This window comes from Parasteatoda tepidariorum, chromosome 10 (genome assembly GCF_043381705.1).
Source record: "Parasteatoda tepidariorum isolate YZ-2023 chromosome 10, CAS_Ptep_4.0, whole genome shotgun sequence".
NCBI classification, from domain to species: Eukaryota; Metazoa; Arthropoda; class Arachnida; order Araneae; family Theridiidae; genus Parasteatoda; species Parasteatoda tepidariorum.
In genome coordinates, this window is record NC_092213.1 from 7954144 (window position 1) to 7974577 (window position 20434).

Here is a 20434-nt window from a genome sequence, read left to right on the forward strand (position 1 = left end):
GAAATGGGAAGTTGCGGGTTGCAAGTTGGTTGATAATAGAAAGGTTAAAATTATTGAGAAATTGTTATTCAAATGTTGGGCGCATTCTGTTTCAGAAAGATTTACCAATGTTCTGTGTCGTTTTTTCAAGTTCTTCTGCCTTTTCCTTAGAGAAATTTTGCTTCTTATTTGCTGCTAAAAAATGGCTTCCTAATCTGCCAATGATTCTCATAGAACTAAATGAAGATTTAATAAATAAAAGCCTTAAAATAACCTATCCGCTAGAGGACGTATGTAAGAGTTGCGATCACAAATTGACATTTTAAAGGAGGCAGAAAATTCTTTGGAAATGTTTTTTTACTATACTGTTAAAAGCTACACTTATTTATTTTTTTGCCTCTAGAAAGCTATATTTTACAATAACCTTCCTTCAACATAAATTTAAACAATTTCTATTTTGTTTTGTTAGAACAGAATAGATTATTGAATTATGTACATGTTACAATTATTAATTTTTTTATTTTTGTTGTCTTATAATTCAAAAAATAGCAAAGAAATTTTTTAAAAAAGAATTTAAAATCAGAATGCTGTAAGAAATGTACCAGCATAGTAGATCACCTGTCAGCTCATATTACGAACGCTCCTTCATTGTACAGCTTTTTTCAAATTTTTTATTAGCAAATAATATCCTGCTTTTATATTTCTGGATATTTATTCCACAATTGTTGTGTAGTCACTTTTCAGCAAGCACTGCTTATGTTAATAAGGACAATGGCAAAATATATCAATATGAAAGACTATTTTTTGAAAGAAAAAAAAATATTTGCAATCTTATTATTATAATATTTAATAATAGGAAAGTTATCAAAAATTAACAAGAATCACAAGCTTCAAAGAAATTTCTTAATAGAGAAATTTAAATGCTCAAGAGAAATCGGTTGAATTATATTTGTGAAGCAAATCGCAATAAACTGTTAACCTGAGTTTCCTACAACAATATTAAAAATTAATTTTTGTACACCTTCAATTTTTTCTGTCTCATTTTGATAATAATTTTATTGCATGAGAATTCATAAATCATTTAACCTTTTTTTTTTTGTAAAAGGAACAGAAAAGTACAATTAGAGCTAGAGCCAATCATAGCCCACAAGGCAAGCTTTAACTAAATTTAACGAATAAAAAAACTATTTCTTTTCTTACAATAAAAATATAATGATGGTGTCTGGAGTCCCAGTTTTCCATTGTTGTCCGTGTATTTTTATTGCCAGGAAAATCTTGTGGTAGAATCAAGTTTTTCCTCATTTATTTCAATATGGTTTTGGTTGTCATCTGCATAAATTTGACAAAAATCATAACAATATTGTTTTTCTTTAAATATGTTTTCATCCCTATAAAGTTATTTTCATGTACTACTATTATTATGCGTTTAATTCCAGAGTTTAAAATTAAGAGATTTGTTGTTTGTTTTTTTTAAAATTATTATTATAATGTAATTCTGTGCTACATTTTAAGATAAAGCTATTTAGAAAGGTAGTCTAATCTTATTAACTGTTTTACAATTATTATTTTTTGTGCAAATAACATTAATATATTGTTATAAATTATAGTTAAAGAGATCTGTTAAATGATTTAATCCTTAACCATAGATTTCATGCACAATGAGATGCAAGCAAATAGTACTTAATATATCGCCTGTTTGGTAAGCAAAAATAGCCACTTATTCATGGTTTCGGGTAGGCAGCGTTTCCTTGACAACAAAAATATTAAATTATAACTGTGAACACATTAAATTTAGTTGAACAATAATGTTATAACTATATGTTATTTTTAAATATGATTACTTAGAAAAATTATGATTGTTTACCGATATAACTAAATCTTTATGATACTAATACATAATAATAATTGGATGTGGAAGGTGGTGGCACAAGCATAAGCAAACAGAATTCCTTTTAGTACATAGATGTAATAAGAGGGAGAATTTTAACTTAAGTAGAAAAGCTATTTTCTACCAAGAAATAACAATTATTGTGAAGCGATCATCGAGGTTGGTGAGCGGCAGTGAACAGGAGGCTTAGCCCCCTAGCAGTATGAAAAACTTAAAATTTGTATCTCTTTCAACTTATATCATAAAATGTAACACTTTATACAATGTAAATAAATTATGTCAACTTAAAGAATATTACAACAATAAAAGTTTCTTTTAATTTTAAAATAATAAACAATTGAAATATACATTATTAACATGTGCCATAAAATATACATTTTTCTTTTAAGTGTATAGTGATCAAAGAATATCATCAGTAAAGAAATCAGATTTCTTTTTCAAAACTGCTCTATGAAAAACCAATTCTAGGTATGAATATTTTTCATTATTTGTATTCATTTGAAGCCACTTATTCATGCTTTTGGGTAGGCAGCGTTTCCTTGACAACAACAACTCGATCAGGGCTGGGGCAACACAATCTGACACAAATTCATTTTCTAGAAAGAAAGAAAAAATCACGTAAAAAAAATTTTTTTTTTGCAAATAATTACCAGCATACAAAGTATCATTCATTCATGCAAACAAACTAGCATTGTGAAACGGTTTTTCCGATCCTAAAGCCTATAAATAGATTTTACAATTAATCAAGGTATTTTTATAATGCTTATCGAAATATTCACTATAATATTGTTTCTTCTTTAAAATTTTATATTAAGTAAATTTCTTTTGTTTAAATAAAATTATAATTTATTGTTAATCATACATGTCAATACTTTTATTTTCGTTACTTTTGAAAATACTTTTCCCCTAATGCCTAAATGTTGACTTTTCAATTAATCAAGGTACGAAAAAGGTGGTTAAGAACGACGGTTCAGTGGTCAAGGAAATGAACTGACCCCAGCTTACCAATCTTAAATGTACAAATTACTACAATAATGATTTTGTATCCTATTATATTTTTCTTTCCGTATACTCAGTCTTTTGATATTTTTAGGCAATAAAAAAATCAATGATATTTTGCATCAAAATATATTGGTCTGGATTCTATTCATGACTATTTAGCATTATCAATATTTATATAGTATTTATTTTTTACAATGAAAAGAAGTTAAACACATAAAGAGAAGTGTTTAAGCACTAAGAAGAATATAAAAATTTTTTCATTCATTTTTCAAATTAGCAGTTGACTTTCCATTGGTGAACAGTGCCACCTCATTTTTGGTACATATTAACTGTTTCAAAGAAATAATAAATAAAATTTTGAAAAATTTGATTTAAAAAAAAATATCTAGTAATTTTAGTAAAATATGGTATTTTCGGGTTAGCTGAGCACAAGGAAATTCTACTATTTTTTTTAAAAAAAAATTATTTATTTTATTTAAATTTTTTTTAAAATTTTATGTGTTAAATAAATGAAATTAAAATAAGTTCATGGAAGTCTTCATTTTTTAGCAATTTTTCGTTTTCCAGCTCACCAAAATGTACCTAAAATAACAATGAATAATAACTCTTAAGTAAAATAGTTCAGAAACTTACTGTGATTCTCATTTTCAAATAAATGGAATAGTACATCTTCCGGACTACAATTCTCAGGATAAAAGAAGCATACTTCAGCTATAAATATATATATAAGTATAGATAACATTATAAACAGTATAAATAACATTTCATTAGTTAGTTCTTATTGCTATAAATATTTATTTAAAAGCATATTTTACAGCCTATATAATTTATTTATAAGCATCTAGTTTACATAAAATATGTTGTGGATTGCCCAAATCTGACAGTTTTTTTTAGAGGTATTAGGGATAGAATGAATATTCGTCCACTATTCGGCCCTTTTGTTGAATATTCGGTTGGACGAATGTTGGACCAAATATTTGGCAAAGTATTTATTCTTTTGGGAAAAGTTTGTAATTGGTGATTTATTTCTGAGTCAAAACATTTGGTATTCAAATTATGGAAGATTTTATTTTTGCGGTTCTCTCCATGTACATTATTTAGCTGGCATTACTCAAAACTGGTTGTTCGTAATAAAAGTAAGTATGTAAACCATACTGTTTGTCTTTCTACTGATGCTATGTTTTAATTGAATTGCTTTAGTGCAAATTCTTTAACGTTTTTTTAATTTAAAGAAATTGAAATTTTGCCGCTGTATGTAATAATTGTTAATTTATGGGTATTTTCCCAATTTTTTGAAAAACAATGCAACTCCGGTTTATTCGTCACTCCGCTTAATTCGTCAGTTTTTCAGAGGTCCCAAGAGCGTCGAATTACGAGGTTTGACTGTATTTACTTGATATTTTAATACCTGCTGAGGATAGATTAGGAGAAACATCAGTGTTCAGATTACCAGTTAAATGTATACCGGGTAGTGGCACTACATTATTAAAGCTGTTACATGATTTAGATTCATATTTCATTCAATTAATATCTTTTAAAATACTATTAATTCTCTCTTTAGGCAAGAGTTAAATACTAAACTCAAAGTTTTGGTTGCTCCATACTAAAAAAAAAAAAATTTAAACTCACCATAAAGCTTACAAAATAAAGTCAAGGCCCCTTCGTTTGGTTCAGTTTCACTGTAAAGCTTAATTTTTGGAATAAGATGTTTTTCCACTACATTTTGCTTTGCCCATTCACTCCCTTTGTAGGCAGCAAATATAACAATAGATGATGTAACAAAAAATTCATAAGATCCTAAAAAGAGAACATATTTTAAAATGCACAAAGCATAAGTTAATTTTATAATAAAATCAACATTGCTTAAAAATAATAATACAACCACACAATTTTTTACATAAATATGCCCTTTTATTTGTCAAACGCACTTAGGGTTCTCATAACAAGCTTGCTAATCTTCCATAACCGCTTACACAAATCAAATTGGCTTTGCTCATTCAATACTTTCATCGATTAGACTAATATACTAGCATTATTTATTTATTTTTTGTATAAATTTCTAAAAACAAGTAATTTATGCATCCTGCAATTTATACGCATATATTTCAAATTACATACATTACGATTTCATTTACATACAGTCCAGTGCTACTTGAAATTAACATTTTCAACAAATAAGTCATAGAATTTCCCTATGTACACAATTATAAATTTCAGTCATTGGAGACACAAGAGTTTTAAGTCCTTTATTTTAACTTAAACTTATAAAAAAAAAAAAAACATAGTAACAAAAGTAAAAGTAGAAGCAGTATATTGAGTTCAAAAAAGTTCTGTAAAATCGATGAGAATATTTTTATTCAATTTCCCATGATAAAAAGCATCTCTCTCCTACATTAAAAAAAAGTTTCATTTACATAGATAGAATATTGTTTGTATATGTCTTAGGCAAATGTTCGATGTCTTTTGTTTTTAAATAATAGAACACTAAAAAGGAAGTGCAGGTGAGGGTTTATCTGCAAATGATTTTGGAATAATTTGATTATAGAATGTCACATTAAGAAGTATGTGTCCAGAACAGAAATTCGGAGAGTGATAGCACTGTTCATCAACTCCTGTTGGACACAGTGCACCATAGTTGTTGCAAGTCATATTATTTTAAACTACTTTTAATCATTTCACCAACAGCAGTAATTACATCTAATCATATTATCAACAGCAATAACTACTTCGACTCATTTCATCAATAGCAGCAATAAATTCACAGGAAATCTTCAAGAAAACTTCGAAACTATATACTCGCAGTTGTTTGTCCTAGATATTGTTTGTTATTAACAGCAAACATTTGATTACTAAAGTCATAGACAAAATACATTTAACGTCTGCTACTAAAAATATACTGCTGAACATTGTTTTGTTCTGGAAGCTTTTATCCTAAGCATGACTTAACATTTATGAAGCGTTTCCTAAGTTATACACAATCTGCAGACCTTTATCTTAATTTCTAAGGGGTAACTGCTTCTGAGACTCTAGCATGCATTTCATTTGGGCAACAATTATACTTTATAGTATTAAACATAAAAGAGTATGAATAAAGAAAATATTCTAAATTATAAATTTGATGGAGAAAAAAAAAAATTCCAAATTTAAATTTCATTTTCCAGTACATTATTAAAGCTCAAGTCCTCAAAATTTTATATATTATAAACTTAAAATTCTGGAGAAAAAAAATTTTTCCTCGAGAATTCGCCTCAATTACAAGAGCAAATTTTATTTTATAACAATCATAAACATGTGTTATATTTTAGAATTTTTTTTTTAAATTTCTTTATTGACACTTCTTGATTTCAATGGATTATTGTAGGTGTTTGACCAGCAGTTCTTGAATAACAAATGTGCATTCTCCACTCGTAAACCAAAAATTTATTGGAAGAACCTACATAACTAACATCTATAATAATAATAAAAAAAATAAAGAAACTATAACATTAAAATTGCAAAGCACCAGTTCAAGGTGTTTCATTCAGATATGTTTTAATATTTAATATTAAGTATTATATTCTAAAACCAATCTTTTTCTGAATTTATTTTTTTTAACTTTTAGGTAACATAATTAGGTAACAAACATAAATTTATTTCCCCAGACTTTCCAGATATCTTTGCTGAATTCCTAATATATGTCTATCCTGTGGTCACCGCAATTTTATATTTATGCTTTGTAGTTTCTTCCTGTAATGTGCAAGTAAATTCAGCTATTTTATTTATTTATTGAAAAAAAAAAATAGCTGTCACATTAAAAATTTAATATAAAAAAAAAGAAAAAAGATTTACTTGCGCTTGATGACTTTGCATAGGCAACTTAATCGCCAGCACAAGAGAAATTAAAAAGTACCGGATAAGATTACAAAAGCCATGCTTTTTTACAGTAAATTTGACCACAGTGTCCTAAAGCTTGTCCACTATAAAATGCTTTGCAGTGAAATTAACACAAACTATCCATTATGCATAATATAAATATTTTTATAATTTGAATAAGGGTTCATTAGAGCTTACCTTTCATACATCTTTTTGAAATAGCATCCATCAATACATCAACAATTTCTTCTGTAGGTTCTAAAGGAGAAACTGACATAAATTCTCCCAGAATGTCACTTGACACTTTAAATTGAGAAGGATACATTTGAAATTTCGATCTCAGTTTTTTAGATTTGATGTTGGGGCACTTTTGAGAGCCCAGAGCTATAGCTGAATGGAAAATGACTTCCTCATCTACAAAGAAAAATAATTTCATTTATAACAACTACCAATCAATGAAGAAAAAAAAAATAGTACGTAGTTCAAATTGATTAAGCACTTACAAATTTAAAAATTATAAATGAAAATAGGAGTTTGCATGAAAATAGTGATGAGATTTAGTCGGCATACATGTGCTAGTTCTTAAAATTTCCTGGCGCTATTGATTTAAGACATTCAATTTTGGTATGAGTTCTCATCTACCATGGTGGCCTATGCGGTAATCCCTTTTTTGTTTTGGAGGTTGAACATTTTATTTTTTGCCACTAAGAACTTTTTTTCTTTTTCCGGGTCAATGGCACTTAAAAATTGGCAAGGTGAAAAGCACAAGGGACTGGTAAGATAAGAGCAGGAGAGTGCAACAGAAAACCTCTCTATGCATTCTTTCCCCAAATCAGAAAAGCACAGATGAAGACTCTCAATTTCAAGAAAGCAGAGAAGAAAAATTCAAATCAAAGTTGAAAGAGATTAGTGGGGAAAAAGTTGTCGGAAATTCCAATTAGGAACCGTTGAAGCAATGGTTTTGAGAATATGCAGAATTCTCTGAATTAGTGGAAAATCATAAACCTTACTTAGTTATGAACATAGAGAAAAAGTATGGCTGGAAAGTTGAACTACTTCAAGTTTTCTTAAAAAACTTTTTATTTTTAGCATTGTTTGATAAACTACTGATAAAATAAGGATCTCAAAAATATAAAGTCTCAAAATTCATGTAAACACGCTAAAATATTACATAGCTTTTCAAGAAATTCTTCATTGCCTTAAATTATTTTTAGGAAAATCTTTCTAATGACCATATTGCATATGTGCCTTTAAAATCAGCTTTTACACAAATTATTAAGCTTCACGGAACTCGATTTATATCACTGATAATCAGTAATAAAGTTATATTTTACAAAATTTAAACATATTTTTAATTTGAAAATCAGATTTAGAATCTGAAGAACACTAAAGGTTGATATAAAAAAATTTAAGCATTAAGTTTTACTAAACTGATGTTCAATCATAATTTATCAAATTTGCTCATATAAATTAAATGAAAATAAGCTAGATAACTAAAAAGTAACATACCAGATGCATTATAAGGTACTTCAAACAGACCAGGCCAGACTCCAGCAATGCAGGCGATTATCATTGGAGAAAATTTATGCAAAGTCTTTAACAAATCACAACACAGCGTTAAAGCCATCATTTCCTTTCCTTCTGATTTGCATATTTGAGCATAAACTCTACTCAGAGCACAACAACCTTTCAGTGTTAAAGAGTTCATTCCAAGTAAGAGTTGATGAATATTTACAGTGATGGAATTTAAAAATCCTTTAGAATGAGATAATGTACTGGAATTTATCTTTTGTATAACTAATACAATACACCTTTCTACTGGAGGTAGAAATATGGCGGGATCACGTGTTTCATTGAAAAAACGAATTGGATTTTTATTCACAAGGGAAAGGAATTTCAAGACATAATATATTATCTCACTACTTTTAGTAATGAGTTTTTCATCAATGAGTATATCAAACAGGATCTGCGAGTAATAATTTAAATTATCTTTAGTCAAAACCCTTCTCTCGAGATCAGAAAATACACCAGAAAGTAGCGGTGAAATACTCGCCAACTTATTTAGACGATGATAGTCAATGTATCTCTTCTTTACTGCCATGTATTTGTTAGTATTTGTTTTAACACTCAAATTTCCAAGTGTTGGATCTTTACTAAGTTTTACTGCTTCGGTTGTTTTAGTTTCAAAAGCATTGGTTGAGGTTGGTATCATTTTAACAGTTTCATTTTCACAAAGAGAGATGTTGATATCAGGTCTTACTTGTTTTGTGTTTTTTTCTATGCAATCTTCTAAAATTATTTTTAAAGGTTTGCATTTCATCAAGAGACATTGGCTTTCACCAGAAGCAACACAGTCATTCTTTTTTTCAACATCATGCGACACTACACCATCTGCTAAATTTTTTGCATTTTGTTTCAAACAGTCTACTATAACAATCTTTGGCCATTTACATTTGAGCTTCGGAAGAGAATGACACTGCTGAGGTAAACTGCTCAAGGCATCTGTAAAACAATAACTACTACTTTAATACTAAATAAACTAACATGTATACATGAACAGTGTACAGAGAAAGAAAAATAATTACAGTTAAGGCTTATTTCTAGGTAGGTGTCCACCTCTGGAGGAAAAGTTAAAAGTAAGAAAAAGAACTCCCAGAGTAAAGTTTGATCTAATGATCGATTCGTAACTTACTAGAAGTTACTGTTACTATGGTACAATCTTCATGCTCATGAGATAAACTACACATATATGCTAAGTGTGAATGATAATTTCACCTATGTGATTACTGGGTGTGGCAGAATAGTCCCAATGTAGCTCATGCATGTCTTAAAAGGAGGGGCGTGGGACCAGCTACCCCAACCTGTAAAAGACCCCCAATTTAAAAAACTCAACAATGTGCATATACCGGCTTCATTTTATCCAAATGACCCCAAATAATCTGCAGTAATAGGCTTAGATGGCTGGGCCATCTATAGAGAAGCCCTGAAAATAGCAAACAAGAATTGTCACCTTTGAGAGCCCCTCGAGGGGTTACGTCCCAGAGGTCCCCTACCAGATGGTTCAATCTCATTGAAAATGACTGGAAACCCTAAAGATTGGAAATTGGAAGGGGGTTGCCATGGATGGGAAGAACTGGCGTTTGTCAGCTGTTGAGGCAGACAAGCTGTGGTTGGTGCAAGCCGGATGCGGAATTCTTTTCAACCAGCCATAGCTGGGATCGAACCCGCTTCACCTCATTGGAAGGCGAACGATCTATCAACCCGAGCCATCGCGGCTCTAGTAGAACTATATTCTAACCGTCATTGAACAGCGGACTCAATTTTGAGTTTACGACTACAAACCATATTAACGAACTCATAACTATGTGATTAATCTATAATCAAAAGCTATAAACGAAGGTTAGCACTGCAATTCCCTTCTTTAAATCCTCCACACAAAACTTTATCCTTCTCCTTACTCCATTTAGGTTTTTAAAAAAAAAAAAAAAAAAGATTCACCTTTTTATGAAATTCAACTTTTAAAAAAAATAGTAAAAATTTTTTTAAAAAAATTATGAGTGACAATTTTGAAGGAATTTTATAAGTCATTGAACTGCCGACCCAATTTTTGGGTTTACGACTACTATGTTCAACTCCGTACCCTTGTAACTTTGAACCAATCCAGAAGACAAGGAAACTCCTGGATCAGTACCCCCAGAGGCATGATTTGTTATGGGAACATGGACTTTGAGACTCGACAGATTTAATGTGCATCAGTCACCATTTACTACACTGGAAAAGTTTCCATAAACTAATTAGCAGGGAATAGACATCTTGTAAAATTGCATGCTTCTTAAACAGATGTGCAGAAATTAGAGCCAATCTATGGTTTCTGTATATAGAATGTGAGGACATATGTCTGAACCCCAGATAATTCTCCACTCATAACATTTGCTCCATCTAATACCACAAAAAAAACAAAAAACAAAAAACATTTGCCATATTTATTCCTTTTACCATCATAAATTTCTCTATTGCACTGGTTATTGATTCAGCATAAGTTGAAGCCAGGTTTATCACCCCAAGATATTCTTCTTTGACCATCGGGACTCCTTTTAATTTATAGTAGGCTATTAAACCAAGTTGCCCCCATTGTGATTCATCTGCTAATGTAAAGGAGTCTACTACTTTTAAATTCGTACTAGTAATTTGCTCAAGATAGAGAGAAATTGCACCAACAATATTATCAACAGAAACATTCGACAAATATGTTGCATTCTTGCCACATGCACTTAAATAGGATGGAATGAATGTCTGAATCATCCAGATCTTATCCAATAAACTTCACCAAAGAAACAAAATTTTCTGTTACGGCCCATTGTTTCTATACCATAAAATAAACTATTTTTATGTACTCAGTGACAAGTTTTCTGTTAGCCTCTTTGTTTCTTTCAGAAATTATTTCTGCTCCTTCAATAAATGATTCATGTAACGATTTTCTTGGAGTATTTTTTCCAGTTGCTATTGCTGAAAAATGTTTGGAACTGTCTGGATGTTTATTAATAACTCTACTTGGATGATCGCCAAATTTTACAGCTAGGTAAATCCAAGGTTCATTTTGATAAATAACAGAACATATTTTACACAAAAATCCTTTAGCTGAGATACTGTAATAGAGCCAGTTATAAAGTTTTTCATAACGCACAATATTCAGAGGTAACTTTTCTCGTGCAATTTTCGGCACCAATCTTTTTGGCTCACTAGTCGACGGCAAGTACTCTTCGGTATTTGGGGGCTATAGTTGACCTAGTTCAATATTCGGCGGGGATTGCTCTCACCCTATAATTGGTTGTGGTTGACCTAGTTCAATATTCGGCGGGGATTGCTCTCGTTCAAAAATCGGCTGTGGTTGATCTAGTTTGGTATTTGGCGGCGATTGCTCTCATTCTATAATCGGTGGTGGTTGATCTAGTTCTGTATTCAGCGGCGATTGCTCTCGCTCAATAATCGGTGGTGGTTGCTCTAGCTCAATACTCGACGGTCCGTTTGCTTTAAAAAAAGATTTAATAGCAAGACACCTTGTAGCATCGGTCGGTTTCACTTTCTTTATGTAATAGTCAGTATTTCTAATGCCGCAATTCTGATGTGTATACTTCATGATTTGAAATGGAAACACGTGAGAAAACCAAACAATGCTCTAACTAGCAAGAAAACATGTTTGTGAAATAAATAAAACTTGATGCGACCAGCAACAAACTTTTATGAGACGAAATAAATGTTATCTGCAGAGAAGCTGAACTTTTCTCTCTTCCTGCCACATGCAAAGCCAGAGCACCGACCAATGACGTCATCAGCCTCCGAGCAGTCTGGAAGAGAACAGTGGAGGAGGAGATGGTGGGATGAGAAAAAAGGACAGCTGGTTAAAAGAATCAGAAAGAAGCATCGACCGAAGACAAAACTTAAGTTCATTTACAACCGTCTTTCTCCCCCCCCCAGGAAAGGTTTATTTGATTAACAAAACAATAATGAAGATAAATTTGTGAAGGATTCAATTAAAAGATAAATTATTTTGAGAAGAGTCTGTTTTTAAGTTAAAATATTTTATGACTGGTTCGTTTTTATGAAAAGATATTTTGTGAAGGGTCCATTAACAGGCCCAAATTTCTTCCAAACAGACCCCTGAAGAGTGCAACAGTTTTTATCAACTAATTTTATATTAAAAAAATTTTTTCACATAAAAAATTAACTTGACATTATTAATTAACACTAAAAAAATTAAATGGTACCTACGTTTGTTTAAATGTGAAGTGATTTTTTCATTCAGGAAACAAGTTTCTGAAATCTCAGGTATTGTTGAAGACTGTGCCTCAATATCCATAGCAACCTCTTCATCTGTTGAGTCAATAAATGCTTCCATGAGTCCAGTATCGAATAAACTTTTAGAATTTGAGCTTACGTGTGATCCAGTCTCCAAATCATTAATTTCTACAGCAGCGTTATTAGTTGAACCTGATGAGCAAAAAGGGAGTTTTGTTTTTTCCTTCAACATTTCATTAAAATTGGATTTGCTTTCAGAATTTGATTTTGATCTACATGGATGCTCAAATTCTCTAAGTGAAGGTATAGATGATATATTACTCTGTGTGTCAAGAATAGGATTCGCTCCAGGCTTCAGAATATTATTTTTCACTCTAACATTAGGATTAGCTGAATATAAACCAGTATTTTTATCAGCATTACTTTCCTTGGAAAATAGCTTGTTGAACCTAGAGTTCATTTCTGACGAAGATTTAAATTTAATATTTGTTTCAGTTATGGTGGAAATATCGAGTTCATCATTTGTTTCAAAAGAGCTAGCTGTGTCAACCAATTTACTTTTCTGCAAAGAGGATCGAAACTTTTTAAGAATGTCCGATTTCTTTAATGGGGAATTCAAGGATACATTATGGATGTTCATCTGAGATATCGCAGAGTCATTTATTTGAAATGTAGCAGAGGTACGGACAGATGCTTGGTACTGATTCATTTTTTTAATAAGTTCTGCAGAACATGTAGAAGAATCAGTTTTTAATCTATTAAAGTTATAACCAAAAGTTTCACGGCTAAGTAAATTCTTTACTTCATCTTTGGCTTTGGGTGGTTTAGACTTAGTTCGACTACTTCTTCTCACAGGGACGAATGGCTTGGACAAAATTTCAGAAATATTTTGATGATTTAAAGAGTCTGATTTATGTAAACTGTTTGAGTCCTTATCCGGTTTAGCAAAATATGGTGTTTTTAATTGAACTGACTTTATCATATTTACTTTGCTTTCTTCAGTTTTATCAATATTAGTTGTTAATTTGAATTTAGAATTTATTCTTAAATTATTATTTTTTTGACTTAGTTGATGCAGATCTTTTTGCTCAGGCTCAAGTAAATTGTCTTTCTTTTCAATCAAATTTTCTGCATTTGAGAAAATATTTTTATCATTAGAGTCATCTGAAAGTAAGCATAACCTGTTATTGTTTTTTAAACCTGACGATTGTGAAGAGACAGGGTTTTTTGTGAAAAAGCATTTATGATTTCTTTTTTCATTAATTTGAGGGCTTCTTTTAAAAAGTGATGAGCTCAACCCATTTTCATGCAAATTGGGGTTACAATCATTCGATTTCCTCATTGAAAAGTTTGGAAGTTCTGAAATTTCCTCTGATGTCAGCAATTCTTTTGGAAGAAAAGTTTTACCAGATGAGCAGAACGATGCTTTATATTCTTTCTTCATTTCTTTAACTAATTCAGAAAAATTAGTTGATAATGTTTTTATACTGTTACAGTTAGATTCATAGTTCCCTGGCAGTTTCAAAATTTTTTGGGTAATATTCTTGAAATAGAAGACATCATTTCTATTACTATTAACATTATAACGGGATGACTTTAAACCTAATCTTTTTTTCTCATATTCGTTTCCACCAGGAGGTTTGTAAAATGTATTAGCAGAACTTCTCACGGGTGGTTTATCCTTTTTAGTATAATTTGAAATGTATTGATTAGTATCGTTAATCATTTCTTTAAATAATTTGCCTCTTTTTTCATTTCTATCAGAAATACCAGACTTTTCCCTGAAAGAAGATTCTTGCGACGAAGAGGATCCCTTTACTTCGACAATGTTGAATAACTTTTTAAATTTTGACTTTTTGTGGGGGGAAAACTCTCCCTTCCTTTTCAAAGAAATAGATTTTGTTGACCGTATCAGCTTTTTTGAATTGCACATATTACTGGGATTGCTATCTGAGTGATTAGATATGCAGTCAGTCTTCTGATATTTTTCATTTAACACAATAGGTTGGAAGGCTGTGCTTTCTTCATCATCTTTGGAGTCATTCTCTTTGAATTTATCATCTTGAGGAACTTCAGGAAGTATACCTAAATAATTCATAGATTTATAAACATAGCAAATAACTTAAATCACAAAAAAATTTTTTTAATATCATAAATTTTTATGCAGTAATTATGAAACTAGCAAAATTTGCTTTTTCAGCATAATTTACTTAAAAAAAAAAAAAATCATTTACCTGTTGCAACCTTGTTTCAGATGAGTTGCAATATGCTTAGAGAGGAAATTGTGATATTGTTGTTTGCCTAACAGTGTTATAGCTATCAGTTTTTAAAACCTTATTTGTTTTCACAAAAAATACATGATCATATAACATTAAAATACATACTGAGAATACAAAAATAAATTGTAAGAGCAATAAAATTGAAATTACTTTCGATAAAGATACCTTGTCCAGGCACTGCATGAAAAAATTTACTATTATTATTTTTTTTAAAATTTTAACACACAGACTGTTTTTCATATACATTTAAACATAAATAAATTGGGGTTTGAGAGGACGTTTTAACATCTTATAGTAAAATTGAATTCAGAGGTAATTATTTTTCTCAATATATCAAACAGATTAATTTCTATGCATATATTTTTTACATCTTGAGACACAACTAGCTTGGATGAATTAGCTTGGATGAATAATTTTCTGTGGAACAGTACAATGTAATATTTAAATCAGGCATTTAAAATTTTTTATATGAAACAATTTTAACCAATAATCTCATCGAGTGATTTTGCAGTTACATTGTTTGATTTACTTTTGACAAATAATTCAAAATGTTGTTCGTATTTGTTGTACCTTTAATAGTTGATCTTATGTGATGAACAGACATTTAGAATAAATACTTTTGTAACTATATCTCAAATCAAAACAATGTGTACAAAGTTTTTCAATCAGTGAGGTTTTACTGTAACTGTATAAAAGTGATTTTTTAAACAATCGGTTTTCAGGAATCACGAGGACAGATCGGAAAGAGTGCTATGCCGACCTGAATGTCTTACCTCGGACTCACTATCACCGCCGAAACAGTTTGAGCAGCTCATGCTACTAGATCACCATTTCAGCAAACATGATTGAGTTCTCATAAACCAGAAGCTATACCATACTGGATCATCTATTATATAATATAAGACCTACAGGAGAAATAAATTAATATGAAAAGATTTGTCTATTACAGGAAAAAAAACTACAATACAAAACTTGATCTTAACTGTGTAACTTACATTTCTCTTCAAAAACAAGCACCTGAAATAGAAAATATAAAAAGTTTTAATTTATGACAAATGAGTTTTACAAATCAAAGAAAGTATTTTTAAAATAAGATAAAACTAGTAATGTATAGACCTATATTGATATTTTTTTAAAAATCATAATGGAGACAATTTTCAACTACAAAAAGAAACCTTTAGTTCAAATGAAGGAAATTTATGTTCCACATATATGCCTTATTTTAAGAAAAACAAATTATTTATATTAATCACCCTAAAATAGCATTAGTGATTTTTTCTTCACTTGCAAAATAAATTATGAGCTACAAAATTAGAATTTACTAGACACATTGAAAACAGTCAAATCATTTTTTTTCCAGTCATACTATTTTTTAGCGTTTACTTGATTGATAGTAAATAAAATAAATAATAGGCAAGTAAAGTACAGAGAGAAAAACTAATCTTATTTTGATTTAATCAAACAAGAAGTATCTATAATTGAAATGACTTTTCATTATATACATCACATTAGTCTATAGTTATGAGTACATTAATGATCAGAATCAAAACAAGCTTTATATAAAAACTAACTCTTTATGTGCATACACAAAAAGACTGATACAGTCAATTCGCTATAACTCGAAGTTCGATAACTCGAATCTTACTATAACTCGATTTTTTTATGAGGGCCCGACCATTTTATCTTCAATTTCGTGTTAATTATTCTCGATTACTCGAATTTTACTCCCGTTAACTCGATTTTTTTTGGATCTTTTAAAGCAAGAAAAAAAACCTAGGAGTTGATATCTTGCCCCTTCCTTTGCAACAAACACACACAACGTCTTTCGCACTCTTCATGGAGAAGCTAAAGCTGTCCCTCTTGAAGTATGTGAACAGTGGTTAAATGAAACGTTACCAAATTTACTTCAAGCATACAGTTAAAATGATGCTTTCAATATTGATGAAATGGGTTTATTTTTTAAATGTCTTCCAAATAAGACTATGATGTTTAAGGATGAAAACTGCTCAGGGGGTAAAATGAGCAAGGAACGTTTGACTGTCCTAGTTGGAGGAAATGCGTCTGGGACAGAGAAATTGCCCTTACTTGTTATCGGAAAATACCGAAATCCCCGATGTTTCAAGAATGTAAAAACGTATCCTTTGGATTACAAGTCTAACAAAAAGTTTTGGATGACATCAGTTTTATTTGAAGACTATGTAAGAAAATTGGATCGGAAATTCTTCGCTAAAAAAAGAAAAGTGATACTCTTTATGTATAAATGCACAGCGCATAGTGATCTACCTAATTTGAAAGCAGTAAACTTGCGGTTTCTCCCGCCAAACACAACAGCAAAGTTGCAGCCGATAGACCAGGGTATCATAAAGTGCTTAAACAGTCTTATCGTAAATGTCCTGTCAGAAAAATGATCTTAAATATTGTAAGCATTTGGAAAATTTGTAATTGATAAGCATTTATTAAATAATCCGACAATATTTTGAAAGTCCAAACCGAAACTAACGGTAAGTCGAACTTCCGATATGTCGAAGTTTTTCGTCAGTCCCATCAGATTCGAATTATCGCGAATTCACTGTATTTCTCTAAACAAATATGAAATAGGCAACATCTTTTTATCTGAACGATATAGGTTGAGGCCACGCAAGTTGAAATGATGCATTAAATGCTCTTAATTTCCCTTCCCCATTGAAAATTCCTTTCTACTTTCATTAGACATGTAAGGTTGTGCTATTCTGGAGGAAGTTTCTTCAATCGGTTCTTTAACACGTTTCATGGCATCACATATTCAATAGATATTTGATTGGTGTATTTTTGATTCATTGTAATTCTTTTGAATGCTGTCATAAATTATTTAAATATAATTACATATTACGGTTTTTATTAATGTCACTTCATTATGATAAATATAAATAGTATCTGGGTAGAATATGTAGTAAAAAAACTATCAATATAATTTAAATATTGTTAAAAATTGATTTTATCTTCTTTAAATTCTCATTTATGAAAACTCAGTTTATTAAAAAAGAGTTTTGAAACAAAATCATGTAAAAAACATTAATTCATTCAGCTTCAATTTTCATAGAACATAAATTGTTGGATAACACAGGGTTCTGTCGATGTTTTTTTAAAAGGTATCTACTATGTGAAACTTTATAAATAATTTGTGAAAATTAAAAAATCAACACAACAAGTACACAATACCATTTTAATTAGTATTTTACCAAGTACTAAGCACACTTAGCATATTGAGATAACAGTATACTGAGATAAAATAACAGGTTTTTAATATTAACATACTCAGACAAGTTTTGACGTTGTCCTCGGTAAATACTGAGTAGTTGCAAAAATTAAATATTAATAAGTATAAATAAAGACGAAGATTTTTAGTAATAAAACAAAAGACAAATATATATTCAAACAAATTTATAGCATGCAATAATTTACTACTGCTAACTCAAAAAGTATTTTGTGAAACTACTGTTTTTCGTAAAGTTGAATTTGTGAAAGTACTGTTTGATTGAACGGTGAATATGTGAAGGTACCGCTAAACGGTAGTAAATTTGCCCAGGACAGACCCCTGTAACATAATATTAAAAAAATAACAGTAGTATAATTTAAATCAGGGTGGCCACTCAAAACAGATTTCAAATTTCCCTGATTTTTCCAGGTTTTCCAGGTAAAAATCTTAAAATTTCCAGGTTTGTGTTTTTTTCCTTTTTTCTTATAAAGTGTAGGATGTGTACAAGAAAAGTGCCTGTATTATAAAATATCTTATTCAAAATGTCATTTTTTAAACATATCTTGAAAAAAAATTAATTTCCTTACAAAATATTTTTTTATTATTTTTTAATGTTCTGGTACAACATTAATTTTTAAAAAATTAAGACGTGGAGAAAATAATATGTTCAGCTTGCAGAATATATTGTTTTTATTGAATTTAATGTGTTACTTTAAGTAGCATTTGCTCAAAGTGTACCCACAAAATGACAAAATCAGAATAACCAATAAAACCATGGATAAGTATTGTTTAATATATTTTCATTAAGGAAAAGAAAACCGTTTCAGGTGATTATATATCAATAATTTTTAATAATTACAGTGGCTCCCAAAAGTGCTCACTCACTTATAACTTATATTGAAATAGGAAATAAAAATTCAATAATTAAAATGAATATTTCACAATGGGTATTTGATAATAAGATGTATAATCTATTCTTAGCAAAACTGCACGGAATATTTTAAAAACAAAGCAAAAGTTAATTTTTTAATCAAATAGTAACAAAAATGTTACCCCACGAAAGTCATCGTACATTTAAATGTTTTGGATCTCAGAATTAAAATTATCGTCAATTGCTTTTTTTATTTAATTATTTTTCATTTAATTTTTTATTTCTTTATTAGCAATTTAGTATCAAACCTATAATAGCAAAATTATATTTTAATTTTTGCTTGCTAACTCCGTAATATTTTATTTTATCATTTAAAAATGACTTGTGGTCGTAATAAAATAGACCAAATTTGATTATTTGTCTTCATAAGAGGTAAATCAGTAATGAATATGTTAAATTAGTTTACTGTATTCAATTGAACTGTGCAATATGTGATAAAATGCTTAAAAGAAGGACTTCATATCAGAGATTAAAATTATAAATTTTGTGGAAAAATTCATAAATTTGCAATTGAGTGTTGTAAAAGTTTCTGTAAAAATTTTAAAAAAATATTCTGCACGAATTTCACCTGACAAAAAAAAAACTAGTTACACGTATTTTCAACCTTTAAAAGCTATTGTAGATGCTAAAGGAAACTCCACTAAATGTTAATTTAACGAAAAATTAGATTTACTAATAGACTGAGTTTTTTCTTTAAAAGTGTATGATGACTTTTGTGGGATAAAGTTTTTGTCACTTTTTGATGATTGATTCCTTAAAAATAAACTTTTCCTTTGTTTTTAAAATATTTCATATTGTCATTTAAAATATTTCAGTTTTGTTAAGATTAGAACACATTTTTTATCATTAAATATACATTCTGAAACATTCATTTTAATTAATGGATAGTCTTATTTCATTGAAAGTCATAAGTGTATCAACACTTTTGTGAATCACTGTAATTACAATTCAATATAAAGCTGTACTGTATACTGCATTATACTGTATTTCATCTTACCAGTGCTTTTTATAAAATTCACTGATCATATTTTCCTTAAACCAATATCTCAAGTCAAATTTTTAAATAATGGTATTTTGAAATAGCATTTTTATTTTAAGAGATTCAGTATAAAAAAATAAATGTCAGAAATGTAAAATTGTCTAATTTTTAGTTCTATACTCTATAGAAGAAAAAAAATAGATAAAATTCCTTAAAATTTATACTTTTTTGATTTTTTTTCTTATTTGAAATTAAAACATTTAAAGAATTCCAATCTAAACACACAGTTTTTTAGTTTAGCATAGTTAATTGTTTTTGTTTGAACAACTGGAATCTTGTACAGTGCAGAACTAAAACACTAAGTTTCGTTTTCCTTCTCCTGACTAAACACATATGAATAAAAAAAATTATATTTTATGTATATACATCATTTAATATGTTTCCTATATATTCCTTAGTCATTGTCAGCTTTTTTAGGTAAAAAGAGGAATAG

General features: G+C 29.5%; 1 protein-coding gene across 8 annotated transcripts in view; it reads right to left on the reverse strand.

The window, feature by feature from the left end:
• Positions 1 to 2161: 2161 nt before the first annotated feature.
• The window catches only part of LOC107447759 (uncharacterized), a 34436-nt gene continuing 16163 nt past the window's right edge, over positions 2162 to 20434 (reverse strand). For 7 of the 8 annotated variants that reach the window (XM_016062790.3, XM_016062764.3, XM_016062780.3 and 4 more), the window contains exons 7-13: positions 15792 to 15813; positions 12491 to 14602; positions 8231 to 9223; positions 6920 to 7135; positions 4499 to 4666; positions 3503 to 3580; positions 2162 to 2463 (exon numbers count right to left, since the gene is read on the reverse strand). In XM_016062790.3, coding sequence (XP_015918276.2) covers positions 2267 to 2463; positions 3503 to 3580; positions 4499 to 4666; positions 6920 to 7135; positions 8231 to 9223; positions 12491 to 14602; positions 15792 to 15813 — 3786 coding nt within the window. In that variant the 3' untranslated portion in view covers positions 2162 to 2266. Of the gene's footprint in view, positions 2464 to 3502; positions 3581 to 4498; positions 4667 to 6919; positions 7136 to 8230; positions 9224 to 12490; positions 14603 to 15569; positions 15635 to 15791; positions 15814 to 20434 lie in introns of those variants that run through there. The other variant, XM_016062795.3, reaches the window with a different exon arrangement.